Source organism: Pholis gunnellus (assembly GCF_910591455.1).
Source record: "Pholis gunnellus genome assembly, chromosome: 18".
NCBI classification, from domain to species: Eukaryota; Metazoa; Chordata; class Actinopteri; order Perciformes; family Pholidae; genus Pholis; species Pholis gunnellus.
Window position 1 is genome coordinate 4,174,014 of NC_136545.1, and position 16,978 is coordinate 4,190,991.

At 42.2% G+C, this 16,978-nt stretch overlaps 1 protein-coding gene across 1 annotated transcript in view; it reads right to left on the minus strand.

The window, feature by feature from the left end:
- The window catches only part of lpar1 (lysophosphatidic acid receptor 1), a gene marked incomplete at its 3' end in the record, with an annotated part of 30,093 nt that continues 13,115 nt past the window's right edge, over positions 1 to 16,978 (minus strand). Inside the window, exons 2-3 of the mRNA XM_079178523.1 lie at positions 12,512 to 13,267; positions 1 to 329 (exon numbers count right to left, since the gene is read on the minus strand). Of these exons, the coding sequence (XP_079034649.1) occupies positions 1 to 329; positions 12,512 to 13,250 (1,068 nt within the window). The 5' untranslated portion in view covers positions 13,251 to 13,267. The remainder of the gene's footprint in view (positions 330 to 12,511; positions 13,268 to 16,978) is intronic.

Genomic DNA, 16,978 nt, shown 5'->3' on the forward strand with positions numbered 1-16,978 from the left:
TTATACCACAGAGTGTTCGTTGTTGTGGTGGTGGTGGTGGTGGTGGTGCGCTCCGCCGCTCAGCACCGTATGGTTGGTGGACGACGCCGACCGGTCGGACCCCTCCGCCACCGTCCCGTTGACGTTCTCCTGCCGCTGGCAGCACAGGATCTGCCTGAAGGTGGCGCTCATCTCCTTGTCGCGGTAGGAGTAGATGATGGGGTTCATGGCTGAGTTGAACTCGGCGAGCAGCAGGAAGAATTTCTCATAGGCGAGGACATTGCAGTTGACGCAGAAGACGTCGAGGAGGAGGATGACCAGGCCGGGAGTCCAGCACACGATGAACGCACCTGAGGAAACACAAAGCAGAGGTTGGAATTGGTGCTGAGGAAAACTGTTCAGGAATATATATATATAAAAGACAGCTCTGTTCTGAAGGTTGCTTTTGTTACTTTAAATGGGAAAACAGGCAGCAATCTCCAGTTCTGAAACGTGAAGTCAATGTTTAAGTGTCTTTCTGCATTCTTACTAATGTCCATCAGGGGGCGACTCCTCTGATTATATAGAAGTCTATTTGAAAATGACTCGACTTCTCACTTTATTCATTCCCTCGCCTCAGTAAACATTGTAAACATGAGTTTATGGTCTTAATCTATAGTTTAGGTTTTCTTCAATACAGCATGTTGTTCGTTTATTAAATGATGGTCCATTTAGAGTAAAATAGACCATAAAGAAGAGTATTCTTTATACAACTTTAACCGTGTTATCACTTCATGAAAGTTAATTGAAACCTTTGTGGTCACCTAAAAATGTCTCATCCAGTAGTCAGCGTTCAGTTATACTTTGCTCCATTCTGTCATTTTTGGTTGCAAAAAAATAGGAAGATAGCGAGGACCAAAAACCTAAAATGGTGACGGCTATAAACCAAGACGGCAACGGCCAAAATGTCAAATTTGAGGCTTCAAAAAGTCTTATATGAAGTCTATTCCCATTCTAGTTGTTGATCCTTGAAGTCGCATGAAGTCGCATGACATGGCTTGACTGGAGAAAAAGTTTAGTAAATGTTGTTTCACCAAGTTTTCATGTAATTTATTACCAGTGAGGCTGTTCTGGGCCCAAGACACAGATTTCACTGATGATTCGTATTTTGTTACAGGATTTTTCTGGGGCCTACTTGTGTATAATCCATCATAAATCTCAAAGGCGATTACTCACATCACGTGTCTGCATCCTGAAAAGGAAAAAGTGCAATATATCTGTATTTGAAGCTAATAACTGAATTTGAGAGGCACACAAATTAAAGTAGCACAAAAACACAGTTTTTGGCTGTTGTGAGTTTTTTGGCTATGTTGTGGTCATGAGTCACTATTACTAACAAGTGATTAAGCACATGTTCTGAACTATACTAATTCCTGGTTTCCGCTGCCTTTTAATGAGCCCGACAAATCACTTGGGCTGAATGTGCATCTAATGCCACAAAAATGTGATGTTGGCCTGACTTTCTTTTACCAAGAGAACATACAGCACTGTATTTCACCAGTGAGTTTGAATGACTCTGAATGAGTTTTAAATATAAATCATGCATTTGAAAAGTGATGACTTGGTTTGGTCTGACTCACAATGAGAGACAATGATTCACTGGGACTTAAACTCGAATACTGATTACTTGATCAAAATGGCATGTCTTTTCAGTGTCACCTTGAAATTTATACCGTGTCAAGTCGCACATGGGAGGCTTCCAGCCACCTCTACCTCATATATATTATGGTAATGTCACATTCTGGGTGTGAACCAGGCAACTCCTTGTCTTTCCTCTCCCTCTACTGAACCACAAAAAAGTAAAGAAGCAGAAGATTTTTAAAAAGTATCCTACAACCCAACCACTGATGGGATCTTAACATTTACAGTATAGTAGCTGAAGGCACTCTGGCTGGGAGCTAGTGTTGTTGGTTTTGGTCTGTGATGAAATAAAGAAAGAAAACACACTCTACAACCACATCACCATCACTTAGGAACCGCACCATCAGTCTAGAGAAGGAAACCACCCATGTCACTTTGTAACCACATCGAAAACTTTTTAAGAGACTTTTTGATTACAAAGTACTTTTGTTGTACAGTGTTTTCACTTATTTTGTTTTTGCGGGTACATTAGGTTACCGGTTATGGAGCCTCAAAAGCAAAAAAATAACACTAAAAGACAGATTTCTAAGTCATAATTGTACTCAAATGCATGGTGGTATAGAGTAAATATCATCATTTTATTACCTTTAATTACCTTTAAATTGACGTACTCTTATTTATCTCAACACTTTCCATTATTCTATTTTTTTTACATTATTTACACATTATTATTAAACAACTGGAAAATGTTTCATGGGGAAAGTGGGAAATATGCCATATGCCAACATGCTATTATTTTTTAACTATATTTCACAAATAATTTCAATTATTTAACATGCCCCTCTATTTAATATTGAGACAATTGGTCACTGACATTGAAAAAAGGCCAAGCTTTCAAAATAAAAGCCCAGAGGTCAAAGACAGTAAATAGGCGTCAGACATCATTTGTAAGGGCTTTTCAAACATCCTAAAAAAAAATAATTAATATAATGGTTTAAGTTCGGTAATGTTTAGGCAAATAAAACGTCAGGTTCGTAGTAAAAAGATGGGGGGGGGGGGGGGGGGGGGTTCGTAATTTCTCAGGAAATCAGCCGCCATTAGCCCTCTCTTAATCTAAAACATCTACCGAAACATAAATGTCTGACCTTGACCTCATTGTTGCAACCAGATCTCCAGTATTCCATCACCATATCTACAACCTCCTCACCTCATTTGGGTGAGCACAATGCATCATCATTCCTCTGATAAGACGGGTTTCGCAAAGTCGAGGGGGGGGGGGGGGGGGGGGGGGGTGTCACTGACTCATTACTCATGAATGTGGAGTACTAGTATTGTGAATCCAGTCGACAGATGCTATTTGTCACAACTATAGGACAACTGTAGGGCTTTACACTCTTGAAGCAGTAAGGCAAAAGGTCTTGATGACAAATAGGGCGAGCAGAGACGGGGGGGGGGGGGGACAGAGACGATATTGACAGGCAGGCCTGTTATCTGTTAGTGTTTTGCAGGCGGCAGCTGCAGCAAAGGATTGACCTCACTTCTCAGCTATGCAGGCAGACTCTCCAGAGTTTGATAAATTTCTCAAACGGTTCGGCAGAGAAACTATCTGAGCTAGTTGTCAGGAAGTGAAACATCTTTCTCTGAACGGGATTCGCACAGAAAATAAAAAATAAAAACAGCACAGAACTTCAAGTAAAAAAAAAAACAAGACAAATACTTCTGACAAGAACCATGATGGTTTATTACTGGACCACGTTTCCGGCTTTTAGCATCACTGTCTCATTTTGATTCAGTGTAGATGGAAACACACAGCCTGCTTATGAAATCAACCATAACCACAACCTATATTGTTGTCCGAGTGAGGCAAAAGACTTCCTCTAGTTCCATAAAACCTGCTGCTTCTTTCACATGAGTTGTTCTGTTTTAAATGGAGAGCGAAACCTGTATATTTCAGGATATTTGTTTCTCCCCTCCCCTCCCTTGAGTGAGAAAGAAAACAGTCTTTGTGTGAAGCTATGACCGGAGAGGTTTCACCCCTCAAATCCTTTCATTTCCTCTCTGGATCCAGGGGTATACGGTTGCTTGTGTTACACCCTTCATCTCAAAAACTGCCCCTTTTACTTATGCCCAAACAAAAAACGTGCACGGTCTACCACATAGGGCAGGGTTACCCTCACAGAGGGTAGTTTTTGTTGACGGTAGGAACAAACAGATATTTTGGCCCAAGTGATTCAGTACTTGAAAATGCCACATGGAGGGAAAAGAGACGAGAGAAATGGAAAGTCAGTGGAGGAGAGTAAATAAACACGGCTCCGATGCAGGAATGGAAGAATTAGGAAATGTATGGAAAACTACTTCACTTCCCAAGGCGTGTATGAGTGTTATCGTCGCAACAGTGTTTGATGTGACATATTGGGCCTCATGCAGCAACATCCTCTTCAATTTATCAGATATTTTCTCTTAATTAGAGACAAAATAAGAGAAGTCAACTCCAGACGCACCAAAAGTTCGTATCGGCTCTTCCCCAAGTGTGAATGATGAATCCCACTTGATCACACACGTGGCTGTTTGCTTATCATTAGCATTGGTAACGCCCCCTAAACACCATATAAGGGCAGCCCTTATGCCGTGTGCCAATACTCTGACACATGCCCAAGAATCCTGAAAAAAAAATAAAAAGCCTGTGAGAAGAAGAACTTTATCAGTTGCTGTACGGTGAAATAAAATGAAGCGGAGTAAACACTCCATACAGAAGCTGAACACAACCAATATCATCCAAATGTTTTATAGTCTTTAAATGAGATCAATGGTATTTCTTTAATAACACAATCATTATAATTACTCTAAAACATATAATAATCTAAATTTGATTGTATGATAGTGTTTGTTTTTTTTTACATTTTTCAAATTCAAAACTTATGTTTCCTTGAGATGGATGGTCTTAACCACTCAGAACATCCAGAAATCAATGGCTGCTCACAAAATAAGAACAAAAGTTAAGATTAAATTTGTTATTGTATCACTTCCTGCCTGAGGCCGTATGTGACATTTGAAGCATCATCTTCAGCCCTGTTGTGATTTGACCTTGTTGAAAGCAAAGTCCTTATTTTCTTATTTCGACCTCCTGGTTTTTTTCTTCTCTTTTTTTACCAGGAATACTTTTTTACTATCATCACTAGCTGTCATGCTTTTTTTTTCCTTTCTTTTTTTCTGGCAGAAATAGTCTTCCATAAGAGAGAGAACAGAGGGCGATGGGAACAAAAATAAGAAAATAATAGAGACCAGACTAGAGCAATGAACTCCACACGCCTACAAACACACACACACACACACACACACACACACACACACACACACACACAGACATGCAAAAGACACAGATAAACACTCATATGTGGAGAAACACACACACGCGAACACTCACTTACATAACTACACATGGCTCAAAGACGGACGGAGGAGCTCTCAAACGTGACCTGAAAACGTTCTGACGGTGTTGAGAAAGCACTCAGTGATTGTAATGCTCAGCGAATTACAAAGTTGTTGTTTTTTCGAGCGATGATATTGGTATTTTCCTATCGCTGCACAACACTTCCTCCTGCAGATTAGGAGATGTGGATGTCTTTCCGCATCTAACTTGGTGTTTGTTACGAGAGGCTCGGCTCTAATGGCTGACGTGTCGTGTTTCTTGCGGGAAGAAATGCCTCATTAAGAGGTTTATGATGTTGCTTACCAGCAGCTTGTTCTGCTGTCCTCAGTCACATGTAATGCGCTGCAGAATTCCATAAACACAAGGTAAAATGGCTTAAAAGGATCATTCTGGTGCTTTTGCACGTTTGGTCCTTTAACGAGAAATTACACGTTTTTTGGTTTATTGCTGCCATCAGTTTAAAAACAAACAGAAACAAGAGAGGTAATGAACATTATGTTGTCCAGCTTTGTCAAAGTTACATTAGCCAACTACACTTGCTTTAAGATTATTTTTCTGGGTGATCTAAAATATGTTCTGTCTTCTGTGAGTGAGTTTGGGGGGTGAGGTGGGGGTTGGGTATCGGTGGGGTGGTTTCCACAGGACACACTCTCGACAGCTGACATTAGGTATTTTTAAAGCATGACTGCAGTTGTTCCCTTAACTTAACCAAGTATTTACTATCATAATCAAGTAGTCGTATCTAAGTATCTTTCCCTAACTTTAACAAAGTAGTCACTTTAACCCCAACACGCATGGGCAAACACACATTTTGTCGTCACAATTTAGGACTTGTTGTGGAGACTAAATGTTCTGGAACCTCCTCCAATCGTAGCTTGCTAACTTTGACGATTTGAGCGACGTACATCATAGGTGATCAAAGGGGGAGGTGCTAGTCTTGCAAGTCGTTCTGTCAGAACTCTATGAGGGGTCGTTTATGAGGCATCGAATAGGGACAAATTAAATTGAATTGAATGGTTGACGCTTCATCACGTCGTTGGGAGCATTGGAAAAAAAGTTGAGACTGGGTTTGTAGCGCGCCATGCCACGCCCTTGTGCGACGATGTCATTGGCTTCCATTGAAAATGACTACTGGCCTGTTGCTGTGTCGCGTGTAGTGTGAACACAGCATTGCTGAAAATCCTCTACATTGTGCTGATGCGTTCGTGCGGCTTCAAATTCTGCTATCTGAGATCCTCACGCCTTCCTATCAAAGTATTTCTCACATGTCTTCCCGTCGGCTTAAGTTTCCACTAATGTTCAGCTCTCTCGGGCCCTTAAATATGGATAAACCTCCAATATTGAATTACTGCTCTCATTCTCCTGTGTGTCTCATCGCCTTTCTTCCCATTAATCTCTCTTTCTCTCGCTGGTTTCCTGTCCCTCTCCTCTCCTCCCCCACTCTCTCTCTCATTAACTTGTCTCTCCTTTCTTAAGCACTTCACCCCTTTCTTTCTCCAACCTGTCTTCCTCTCTATGCCCATCCATGTCTGTCTCAATTTCTGTTCATCCCTCGATCATATTTCCCCATCCCGACCATCTAAAAGAATAAGATCGGAGCCATTATTCTGAAATGGCCCGGTGGCTTTCCATTTGTCCGCGAAGGGATTTATTTTTCCTCTCCCCTCTTTCCCACATCCCCAACTTACACACACACACATACACTGGGGAATAGATACAGTAGATGTTCCCATTCAGCAGCTGAGTGTTTACAATTATTGATAAAGAGGCTTGTGGTGGACACTAGAGATGGGAGTCTGGTGATGGTGTTGTCAGAGTGATCTAATGGGTCGAGAAACGCGCTTTTGACTGGAAGTACAGTGATGTCTTTGAAACGGCAATAATGAGGGTTTTTCTGCTCAGCTGGCACAGACAGACTGGGAGATATCTGCAGAGCTGCAGCAGTGACTAGCCACAGCCACCAAATTGAGTCCAATTTTCTAAAATAGCATCTGATTTAAAGCGGCACCTTTAGTACTTGAATTTTTTAAATGATACCAGTCTGGTCCTATAACCGTCTTAGCGTTTTAGCTTAGCTAATACTAAATGGTGGCTTCAGTCTATGAACGCAGATGTTTTCTTATTTTCCAATCGACTCTATTTTGCCCCAAAACAAATTCCTTCCCATTGCTGCTATTGGTTAATGGTGTCACTTTTTTATTTTTATCAACGTGTATTATGCTAACAGGCAGGGTTGATCTGGCTAACAGTCGACTATACTTGAGATCTTTCAGTTGTTAATTGCAGGCCTACAAATCCAAGCAAACTTGGTGTGTGGTAGTTGTTTGAGTGGAGCTTGCCAGAAATTAACAACTGGCTCTGCAGGAACAATACTCCTGCGGACAGATGCTGCCGTTGTGAGCGACTAGAAAAGCTTGCATTCTTGCCTTAAGTGCTTCACACAAACCCACAGAAAACAGGTGACATCGCGAGCCAGTCACGTTTTCCACGATTGGAGGGTCCCCGTCAGCTCTGCAGTCGCAGAGAGAAAGAAATGTGAGTGGGTGTCAATTTTGAAATCGAGGCATGAAAAATCTGTGTGCTCTATAACATTGATTGGTTATACATTGTGGGTTTCAGTCAGCGATATGGCATCTGTGTGCATGTGTTGGGATGATGGTATGTGTTGGCGCTCCGCGCTGTCTGACGATGCGGGCGCGTACAGCACCGTGGGCTTTGACATAATCAAATCATTCACAGACAGACTGTATGAGCCAGCACCTGACACACAGGGAACAAGGGTCACGGTTGATTCCACAATGCAGTCGACTCATTGATGAGTGATGTGGAGAATCTCTGTTGGTGTCATTCAAACAGTTTTTATTTTATTTTTTTCAAGCAGAGAAGCGCCAGTAGCTGAATGGACCAGCAAGACTGTCTGTGACCAGATCAGTATCATTTGACTACATTTGGGTATTGTTTAAATTAAAGGTATAGTACATGTAATAAAGCTGATGTCTGCCGATTTAAAACATATTAGCTAAATATCCTCATAGCCTTTTCCATCATAAAACTGAAACATTTAAAAGCATGAATCTCACCTTTGTGGGGCTTTTGTGTGTGTAAGTTACGTTACATGACGAAAACGCTCTATCTACAATGTGATTTTGTTCTCTTTCTGAAAAAGAAAGAATCCTTTATTAAAAGGTACCTTGTGTACTTTTCTTGAAAACGCACATTCACTTTGTGTTTGTACATGTGTATATATATTTCATTTCTGTGAGTGTGTGTCCCTATCTCTATTGTCTTTGGAAAAACAACTTTCTTTGTCAACAAGTCAGATTCTGGTTTAGTTTTCCCATCATTTGACTAAGTGAGTACATCCAGCTTTATGTGAATGGAGCCATCCCTGTGTCCCACTGTTCTTTATCGAGCCTGTGGGGTTTATGTGAGTGTGAGAGAGTCTCTGTGTATGCATGCTTGTGCTATGCTTATGAATGCGTGCAAGTGCGTGTAACCCAACTTTCCTCATCCTGTCTTTCCAGAAAAAGAAATCACCCATGGCTGGTTTTGCAGCATCCTGAAAGGGACAAGTGGACAGAGGACAGCAGGCAGCAGGGGAGCACTCATCATCATGTGGTCGGCAGCTGGGAAGCTGGGAGACGCTGGATGGGGAATTGCTGTGGGGTTTTACTTCCTCATCAAGCAGCAAAGGCTGAACCCAGTTCTCACAGGCAACGTTAACCCCGCTGGAGACATAGTTACCTTTTTTTTAATTCACTTTGGACAGTGTAAGGCAAAGAGGGATGTTGTTTTGTTCAAATGTACCCTTCTATCTGTACAACAAAAAAGAAAAACTGGTATTTTCTCTCCTCCTCCGTGCTCAAAAATGACCTCACTCAGAAACAGCAGTGGATTTCAGACTGAACCAAAACACATCACACCCTTGCTCAAAAGACTTACTTTCCCAGTGAGGGTTTGGCATCGGTAAAAAGAAGGATTTTATTTTTTCCGGGAATTCGGAACAGTAAGGATTCAAATTAATAATGCTGAGATTTATTGAACTATTGAACTGAAGTAAAACTGTTCATACCAGAGCCAGACAATCACTTAAACTTGCCTTTGCAGCGCAGCCTAAACCTAAACAGCCCGTTCTTATTACCAGGGCATCAAAAACAGACGCTCATCGAGCTTTCGCTGCTTTTACTACAGTGGAAACCGACCCGCATCATGATTAGACAGTCCGAGGAAATGGAGTTGTATAAAGACCCACAAAGAAAACACATATGGAGTGGGGGGGGGGGGGGGTCAAACAAACACAGGACTTTCACACAGGAGACCACTGCTTGTGTCCAAAAATGCTGTTGAGTTATTTTGAAATTACGTGTTTTCCCCTACCTATTATGCGTTGTTTGTTTTACTTAGTTTAGTTGAACTTTCCTTTAATCGCAGCAGTCGGCTATAACCTTTCAGGGACGCAGCCAAATAGCAGCAGAGTATGTGATTTCACTTCTCCTTCAGTATGTTGCATCCTGCCGATCCCAGATCCACCTCGAGATTAAAGCTTCGACAGTCACATCTTGACCCCGGGCCGGTCCTTTACTGGTAGAACCTCATATTGAGCAACTCCAGAAAGAGGGTCTTAGATATTTAGTTTAATTTCAAAGGAATCCACTGCTGTTTTGAGATGTAGTTACCTTGAACATGTTATCTATTTATAGTTTTTTTGTTTTTTTTATGGGGGGGGGGCGACTACATAAGTGAGGAGCAGCTGCAATGACAGGATGGCTTTCAAACCGATGAAAGTAATCCACTAACACCCTAATTACAGTCATTTACTTCATATCTAGCACCTTATACATTATAGCCATTGGAAGGCATGGACATGTCTGCAGATGAGACACAGAATCTGCGCGGCAGGTTAAACAAGCAGAAACAAACAAAGCATCTCCACGCAGCAGAAAATGTATGTCCTTCCATTTTAAACATACTGCAGACATGCTGCTGTCCACTGCTGTGAATTAAGTGCGGAGTAAAGACAACAGAGGCAACAGGATGAGATAACACAGCACATAAGAGACAAATCACAGAATCCTTTGGTTTGTTTTGTCTGGGACCAACACATCCTGGCTTCCAGGCAGTAAGAAGTCTCTTTCCCACAATTCACTCTTCTACAACTGAGTTAGTGTGCTGCTGTGCTATAACGTTAAAAAAAACAAACAAAAAAAACAGCAATGCCTCTATTCATTACACACCACTGAAGAGGCCTGGAGACTTGCAAAGTTGGATAAGTTCCTCGACTGAATGGGTAGACATAAAACTCTGTTAGCTGGAGAGTAAAACAGGCGCTGCTGCATCAGAAGAGAGCGTTGACACTGCATGTACAGGACTGTCTCAGAAAATTAGAATATTGTGATAATCCCCATACGTGTGATTTAGTTTACTGAACCAAGCTGAGTGTTTTTCAAGGCTCAGGAAACCCTTGCAGGTGTTTCGTTTAATTAGACGATTCAAGTGATTAGTTGAATACCCTACTAGTATACTTTTTCATGATATTCTAATATTTAGAGATAGGATATTTGAGTTTTCTTAAGCTGTAAGCCATAATCAGCAATATTAAAAGAATAAAAGGCTTGCAATATTTCAGTTGATGTGTAATGAATCCAGAATGCATGACATTTTTGTTTTTTTAATTGCATTACACAAAATAAAGAACTTTATCACAATATTCTAATTTTCTGAGACAGTCCTGTATGTGTTTACAACCACCACACAACTGGACCATACGGTATTACATTGAAGGACAATTCCAGATTATTACACTTTGCTTCTTATTTTTTTTTATCTGAGGGAGTTGTGCTGATGCCTGATTATAAAGCATAGTTTCCCAGTGCGCCCTTATATTGCCCCACAACAGTGAATCTGACTGATAACGTTCTTATCAGCTGTAGACGGGTGGATTAACTGTGAATATTTCATAATTGCTGACATGCATTGGCAGGCTCGTAGAAATGCCCTCATAATATCTGTAAATGATGCAAGATACTAGCCGGCTGATGAGCATCAGTTTTACAGTTATCAGTTTGCATTCAGCAGAAACCTGATAGTAACCTTAAAGGGGACATGTCATGCTCATCTTCAGGTGCATACTTGTATTTTGGGTTTCTACTAGAACATGTTTACATGCATGAACATTCAAAAAAACACTTGATTTGTCTCATACTGTCTATCTTAATATATCCGCATTCACCCTCTGTCTGAAACGCTCCAGTTGAGTGCCTGTCTCTTTAAGAACCCTTCATGCAGAGGTATAGTTTCTAAGTCTTGGGTGAAAATATTCAGATGAGGGCCGCAACTATCTTATTATCCATGACTAAGCCGAGACGATGACAAGACGACACCAACATCATTAAACACAAACTGTGACCATATCAATACGCAATTGAGAGACAATGATTACAGTCAGGAGGACTCGGAGTCTACTATTAAATTAGCAATGCTAACTTACCTAAATTAAACTAATCTATGTCAACAATAGGGCTTGGGGGATAGAAAGAAGGTGATATGTTGGCACATTTTGGAAAAAAAAGATATTTTCTACATAGAGTGAAATGTTCAATATAATCTGATGATTAACAAAGATGAAAACGCCAACAGTTTTCATTGACTAAAACTATACTAAAATGGTTAAATTTTCTTTGACTGAGATAAAACTAAAATGCCCTAACCTTTAGTGATCAATTTTGCATCAAGTTTAACTGTTCTGTATACATTAGACATGTTCAGAGCACTGTTGTGTAGTCTGGGGTAAAGCCAAGACATTTAAAGGCTTGTATGGGGATGTCATGAAGACAATCTGGAGGCTCCTTTCTCACCTTACTCTAAACCTTTCCTAAATGTGTGTAGGTATTTCCCCACCCAATTTATAGAAGTGGGCATCTGTTTCATCTCCACTTTCACTTTCATCGGGAAACAAAGAAAGTGATTTTCCTTACGGTGAAAAAAACCGAGCAAAACCATGTCTTGTCCAATGTCACAGTCAACAAACCACATCTGTCAACGTGTTACGGCAGCAATGTTTCACCTGAGATATACTGCATCAAGCTACTCAGCTGCAGATGCCTTTGGTCTCAGCAAAATGAAACGCAACAACAGTCTTTCCGTAAAACTGCTCGTTTACAATCACAGCGCGTGAACGGGATTGGTAAGGGGACCGGGTTGGCTGAGATGATGTATTTGAGGCCTACAGTCGTGCAAGGCAGACACTTGTGTTTGTGCTGAATGATGCAGCCTCACAGAGCTATCAACAGATTCATTGTTCTGCCACTGTGTCGCTGATGACTTCAAATGTTGCATTCACTGCTACAGAGATATAGTACTGGATATACACAGTAGATGTAGCTTGCTAGATAGAAATTGATACAGTATAAATGGAGCAGATGAATAGATAAATGGAGATAAATGGATCGACAGACAGAAAGACAGACTGTATCTCTTCCTTACCCAACACAATCACCACGGTTTTCAGCAGAGACATCATGGTATCTCGGTTGCGCCGTGGCCCGGAGCTGTGCCGCGACATCCTCATGGTCCTCTGGCGCACATAGACAAAGATGTGGGCATAGAGCGTCACCATGACAACGAAGGTCACAAGGTTAAACACCGCCCAGAAGATCAGGTAGGAGTTGCTGTAAAGTGGCGCCATGTTGGAGCAGTGCTCGAGACTACAGATGCAGTTCCAGCCCACGCTGGGGATGGCCCCCATGACTATGGACATGGTCCAGATTATGACGATCACCACCACCACGCGGCGGTTGCTCATGCGCGTGTGCAGCTGCATGCGGAACACGGTGATGTGGCGCTCGATGGCGATGGCGAGCAGGTTGGCCACGGACGCCGTCAGGCTGGTGTCGATCAAGCCCTGGCGCAGCAGCCACGTGGACACGGTCAGGCGCCTGGTGTTCGGCCCCGTGTTGAACATCAAGTAGAAATAGGCCAGTCCGGCAAAGAAATCAGCAGCCGCCAGGTTGGCCATCAGGTAGTAGATGGGGAAGTGGAATCTCCTGTTGACGTAGATGGCGATCATCACCAGGAGGTTGGCGAGCATGATGAAGATGCACACGGTGATGCCCAGGCCCATCACCAGCCTGCTGACGGTGTTCCAGTCGGTGGCAAGGTGCTTGCCGCTGCGGTTGTAGAAGAAGGCGATGGTCTCGTTGTAGTAGCACTGTTCCTTGTCCATGGTGGCAGTGGTGCTTTCTGAAGGGAGACAATAAATGAGATATGTTAGGAATGATTTCTGTGTGTATCTGTTGGTATGTGTGTAGAGGCACTGATGATTTTATTTTTAAAAAGCAAGGTTTATTATTCACATGCACTTTTCTGTAACACTGCTCAGCATCTCAAGACAATACCCACGGATTAAAAACACCACGGAAGGAATAGATTTCTAGATTTCTTTCTGCTTGTTTGAAGATTACAAAAGATAGATTGAAGTGAGCAACGGCACCGTTTGTGTGTTAGAGTGTGAGTCTTATTATTCCAAAAGTACTTTAAAAAAAAGAAGAAGAAAGATAAATGGCGTGACAACATTTGTGCATCTGAATTGCAAAGGTCACGCCCGCTCAATAATTTGCATTTGTATTCTTGATCACATGTCGGAATCATCAACCAATACATCCAAATCATCATAATATGGTTACAAAAAGTGTTCTTTAGCTACCATTTAAAGCATGATAAAGGTTTTTCAGAAATAACATTCAAACTATATATTCACATGGGTTTAGGACACCAAAACAACATCTGTCTACTACACTAAACAGAACGAGTCCTTATTTTTTATGCTTCTGTCAAGAATGAGTTGTTCCAAAAATGCATATATTCCTCTTTCATAACACTCTGTGTGTGGTGTGTGTGGTGTGTGTGGTGTGTGAGGTGTTATGAGCGTTTCACATACAGAAAAACAGGCATCGTTAAGAGGTGAACAGCAGCTTTATAAGAGCAAAAAAACCGATTGTTAGAAACAAAACTCCTATTGTCTGCAGTCGCAAGTGTGATGTGAGTGCGTCTGCGTGCTCGCCCGCTATGTGTGTGCAGCTGTGTGTGTTTATGTTTGCTGTGAATAAACCCCTGTGTGATATGAAGCTGCCATGTATTCATTTGTTGTTTGTTTGTTTGTTGGTTGAAAAGAAAAAGCGCATCAGAGGAAACTTAGAAAACTGATCGGCAACATGGTGCTTAGAGTCGACCTACACGCACATAAGCAATGCTTACAGGAACATGTGTGTGTGTGTGTGTGTGTGTAATAAGCTCCAGTCCCACACAGATGCTGGCTAGTCTGTCTCATGCACCCTGGACCGGAAACAGGACCTCAGGGCTATAGTAGGGGAGAGTGTGTGTGTGTGTGTGTAGGTGTGTGTGTGTGTGTGTGTGTGTGTGTGTGTGTGTGTGTGTGTGTGCGTATAGTGGAAGTAAGACGGAGACGAATGGAGAGGAGGCTCGGGGACGAATAATGAAAGGACGAGTATTAGAAGTTCTGCGTCAAAGGCCGGTGTTTTTTGTGGAAACACGTCTCTCTTCATTTACCTTCCTGTGAGACCGACCACATCCCCTAAGCCCTCCTTTTCTCTCTGCAGTGACACAGCAAGGAACATCTCAGCTCTACCAAAGCTGAATTGCAAACATGAGGGATTTTTTCAACCCTTGGACTCGCAATCACAACCTTCACCTCTCGAAAAATTCACTTGAAAAATAAGGGAAACTCCTGGGGAATGAGGCAGTGTTGAAAGTTAGCAAAGCTGAAGTTTGGCCAAAAATATTTTTCAACTCAGCTCTAAATCTCATCGGTACTGGAGCCTGCTGTTTTGACGGTCATGATATATAAGACATACATAAGGTAATGGGTGAGCTTTGCCGGTAGCAACAACCCATAACTCAGTTCCTGACTGTGCTTTTGTTCTGTAGAACCCTATGCTATAAATTCTAAATATAGCCCATTCCTTTTCAGCATAATCCGAGCCAAAAGCAATGCTGTACATCAACTATACAGTAGACCGACTCAGAATGTTGGCAGCGCAACAACGCGGGCGTGTGTTAGGCATGGCCGTGCACCAGTAACAGTATAAAGGAAGTCCTAATCAATTAAATAAACGGTTTTCTGGGCTCTGTTTATATGTCCAATTTCCTGCGGCGGGGCCGATAAGGGACTCCGTCTGCAGCCATGTTTGCTTGGAGTGGCTGTAAAATGTTATTTCATTCACTGAATCATCACGATGCCGTACTGCTCCAGGAAAGCGGGATGTATCTGTTTCTTTTCTGCTCGTTGGTTTCTGAGGAGGCATAAAGAAATAAACACTGGCCAGTAATCATTGTAATATGGCCACCTTTTTGCACTCCATGTTTTACTGTATCTTTTGTTTTAAATTATTGCTTTTTTATTCTGGACCATTCAAAAGGATTAAGACTCATTTAAAGGATAGTTTCCCATTGAAAGTGTTTTTTATTTGCTGTTAACATTCCTTCTGTTCAAACCGGCCTGATAATGCGATACCGAACTTCTTTCTGTATAGGGCTTGTACAAAGGCAATAATGTAGTCCATGAGATAAGAGTCGATAGATCATTTCTATCCCTCTTCGGCATTGTGGAGGTTGGTTTGTGTCTTTTTGCCGGTTACACTCGTCTTTTTATTCTTCACAGTTCCATTGTGATTCTACACCCTCTGGCATTTCGGGCAATAATGCAACACAAACGTATAGAGTATAAACGCCTCCGTTCATGCTCCGAGCTCGAGCGCCGTCTGCGGAAGCTCGCCCTACGGCGCGAGTATAAACAAAGCTTCAGATTTACTTCAGTTATGAGTACATTTGTCCATGGAACGAGGACGCTGGATCTTTGAATGGGAGGTATGAAGAGGAGGAAGCAAAAACTGTGTCAGAACACGAGTATTGCTTTTAGACAGACTTGACATTTTTTTAACCTATCCTTTCAGGAAACTTTGAATGATCAGATAACACATAAAAAACGTTATCTTTATGCACACTGCATGCCTTCATGTGCATTAAGCGTGTCGTGGCGGGGTCGGAAAGTAGCTCAAGGTCAACGCTGTAGAAACCAACTGCTGAACTTGCTGATGGTGCGCTGAAAGCAGCCTCTATCCTGTTAGTGACGGGTCCGTTGTTCCCCTTTGGTGTCTGCGGTGAGTTTGTGATTTCCTTAGATACACTATGTAAGTCTGAGCTTTTTAATCGTCGCTTTTTATCCAGAGAAAGCCAAGCACTAAGAGGCGCTGAGTGACAGGATAGATCCACAGCGAGGGAGCCTCTTCGACAATAACCCCCACGCGGATGAAAGCCCATTCATTCTGCTTGTCATCTGCGGTTTATGGCCGTTAGACGTCTGGAGGGAGCAGCCTCCGGGCTTAGGTGCTTGAGGCCAGCCGTCAGTACTAGAAAGTGGAGGAAGTGTCAGTGGCCTCTCAGTACACATTCCCAACACTTTCATCAGACCCTCGAAGCCTGCAGAGAAAGATCCTGTCATTGTGTGTGTGTGTGTGTGTGTGTGTGTGTGTGTGTGTGTGTGTGTTTGTTTGCAACAGACGGTGGGTGGGTCGTGAAAAAGGGAAATATTGAGCAAGAAAGAGGACATCGAAAGAGGGGATTTTGGATTTCTGTGTTCCTGCACCTGGGTGTGTACGTATATGTGCACTATAAAAGAGAGAGTATGAATGACTAAGTTGTTGAAGCATTTTCGTGTGTTCATGTGTGTGTGTGTGTGTGTGTGTGTGTGTGTGTGTGTATGTTTGAGCGGGAGAGGAAAGTTTGGGTGTGTGTGTGTGTACAATGTGTTGAACCCTGGGTGTTTAAGATAGAGAACAAAACGCTCACTGTGCCTGAGTGTGTGTCGACACACTCTCTTCATGCTTGTTAGTAATGTGTGATAAAGTCTGGCTCTGTGGCGGGAGAGAGAAAAGA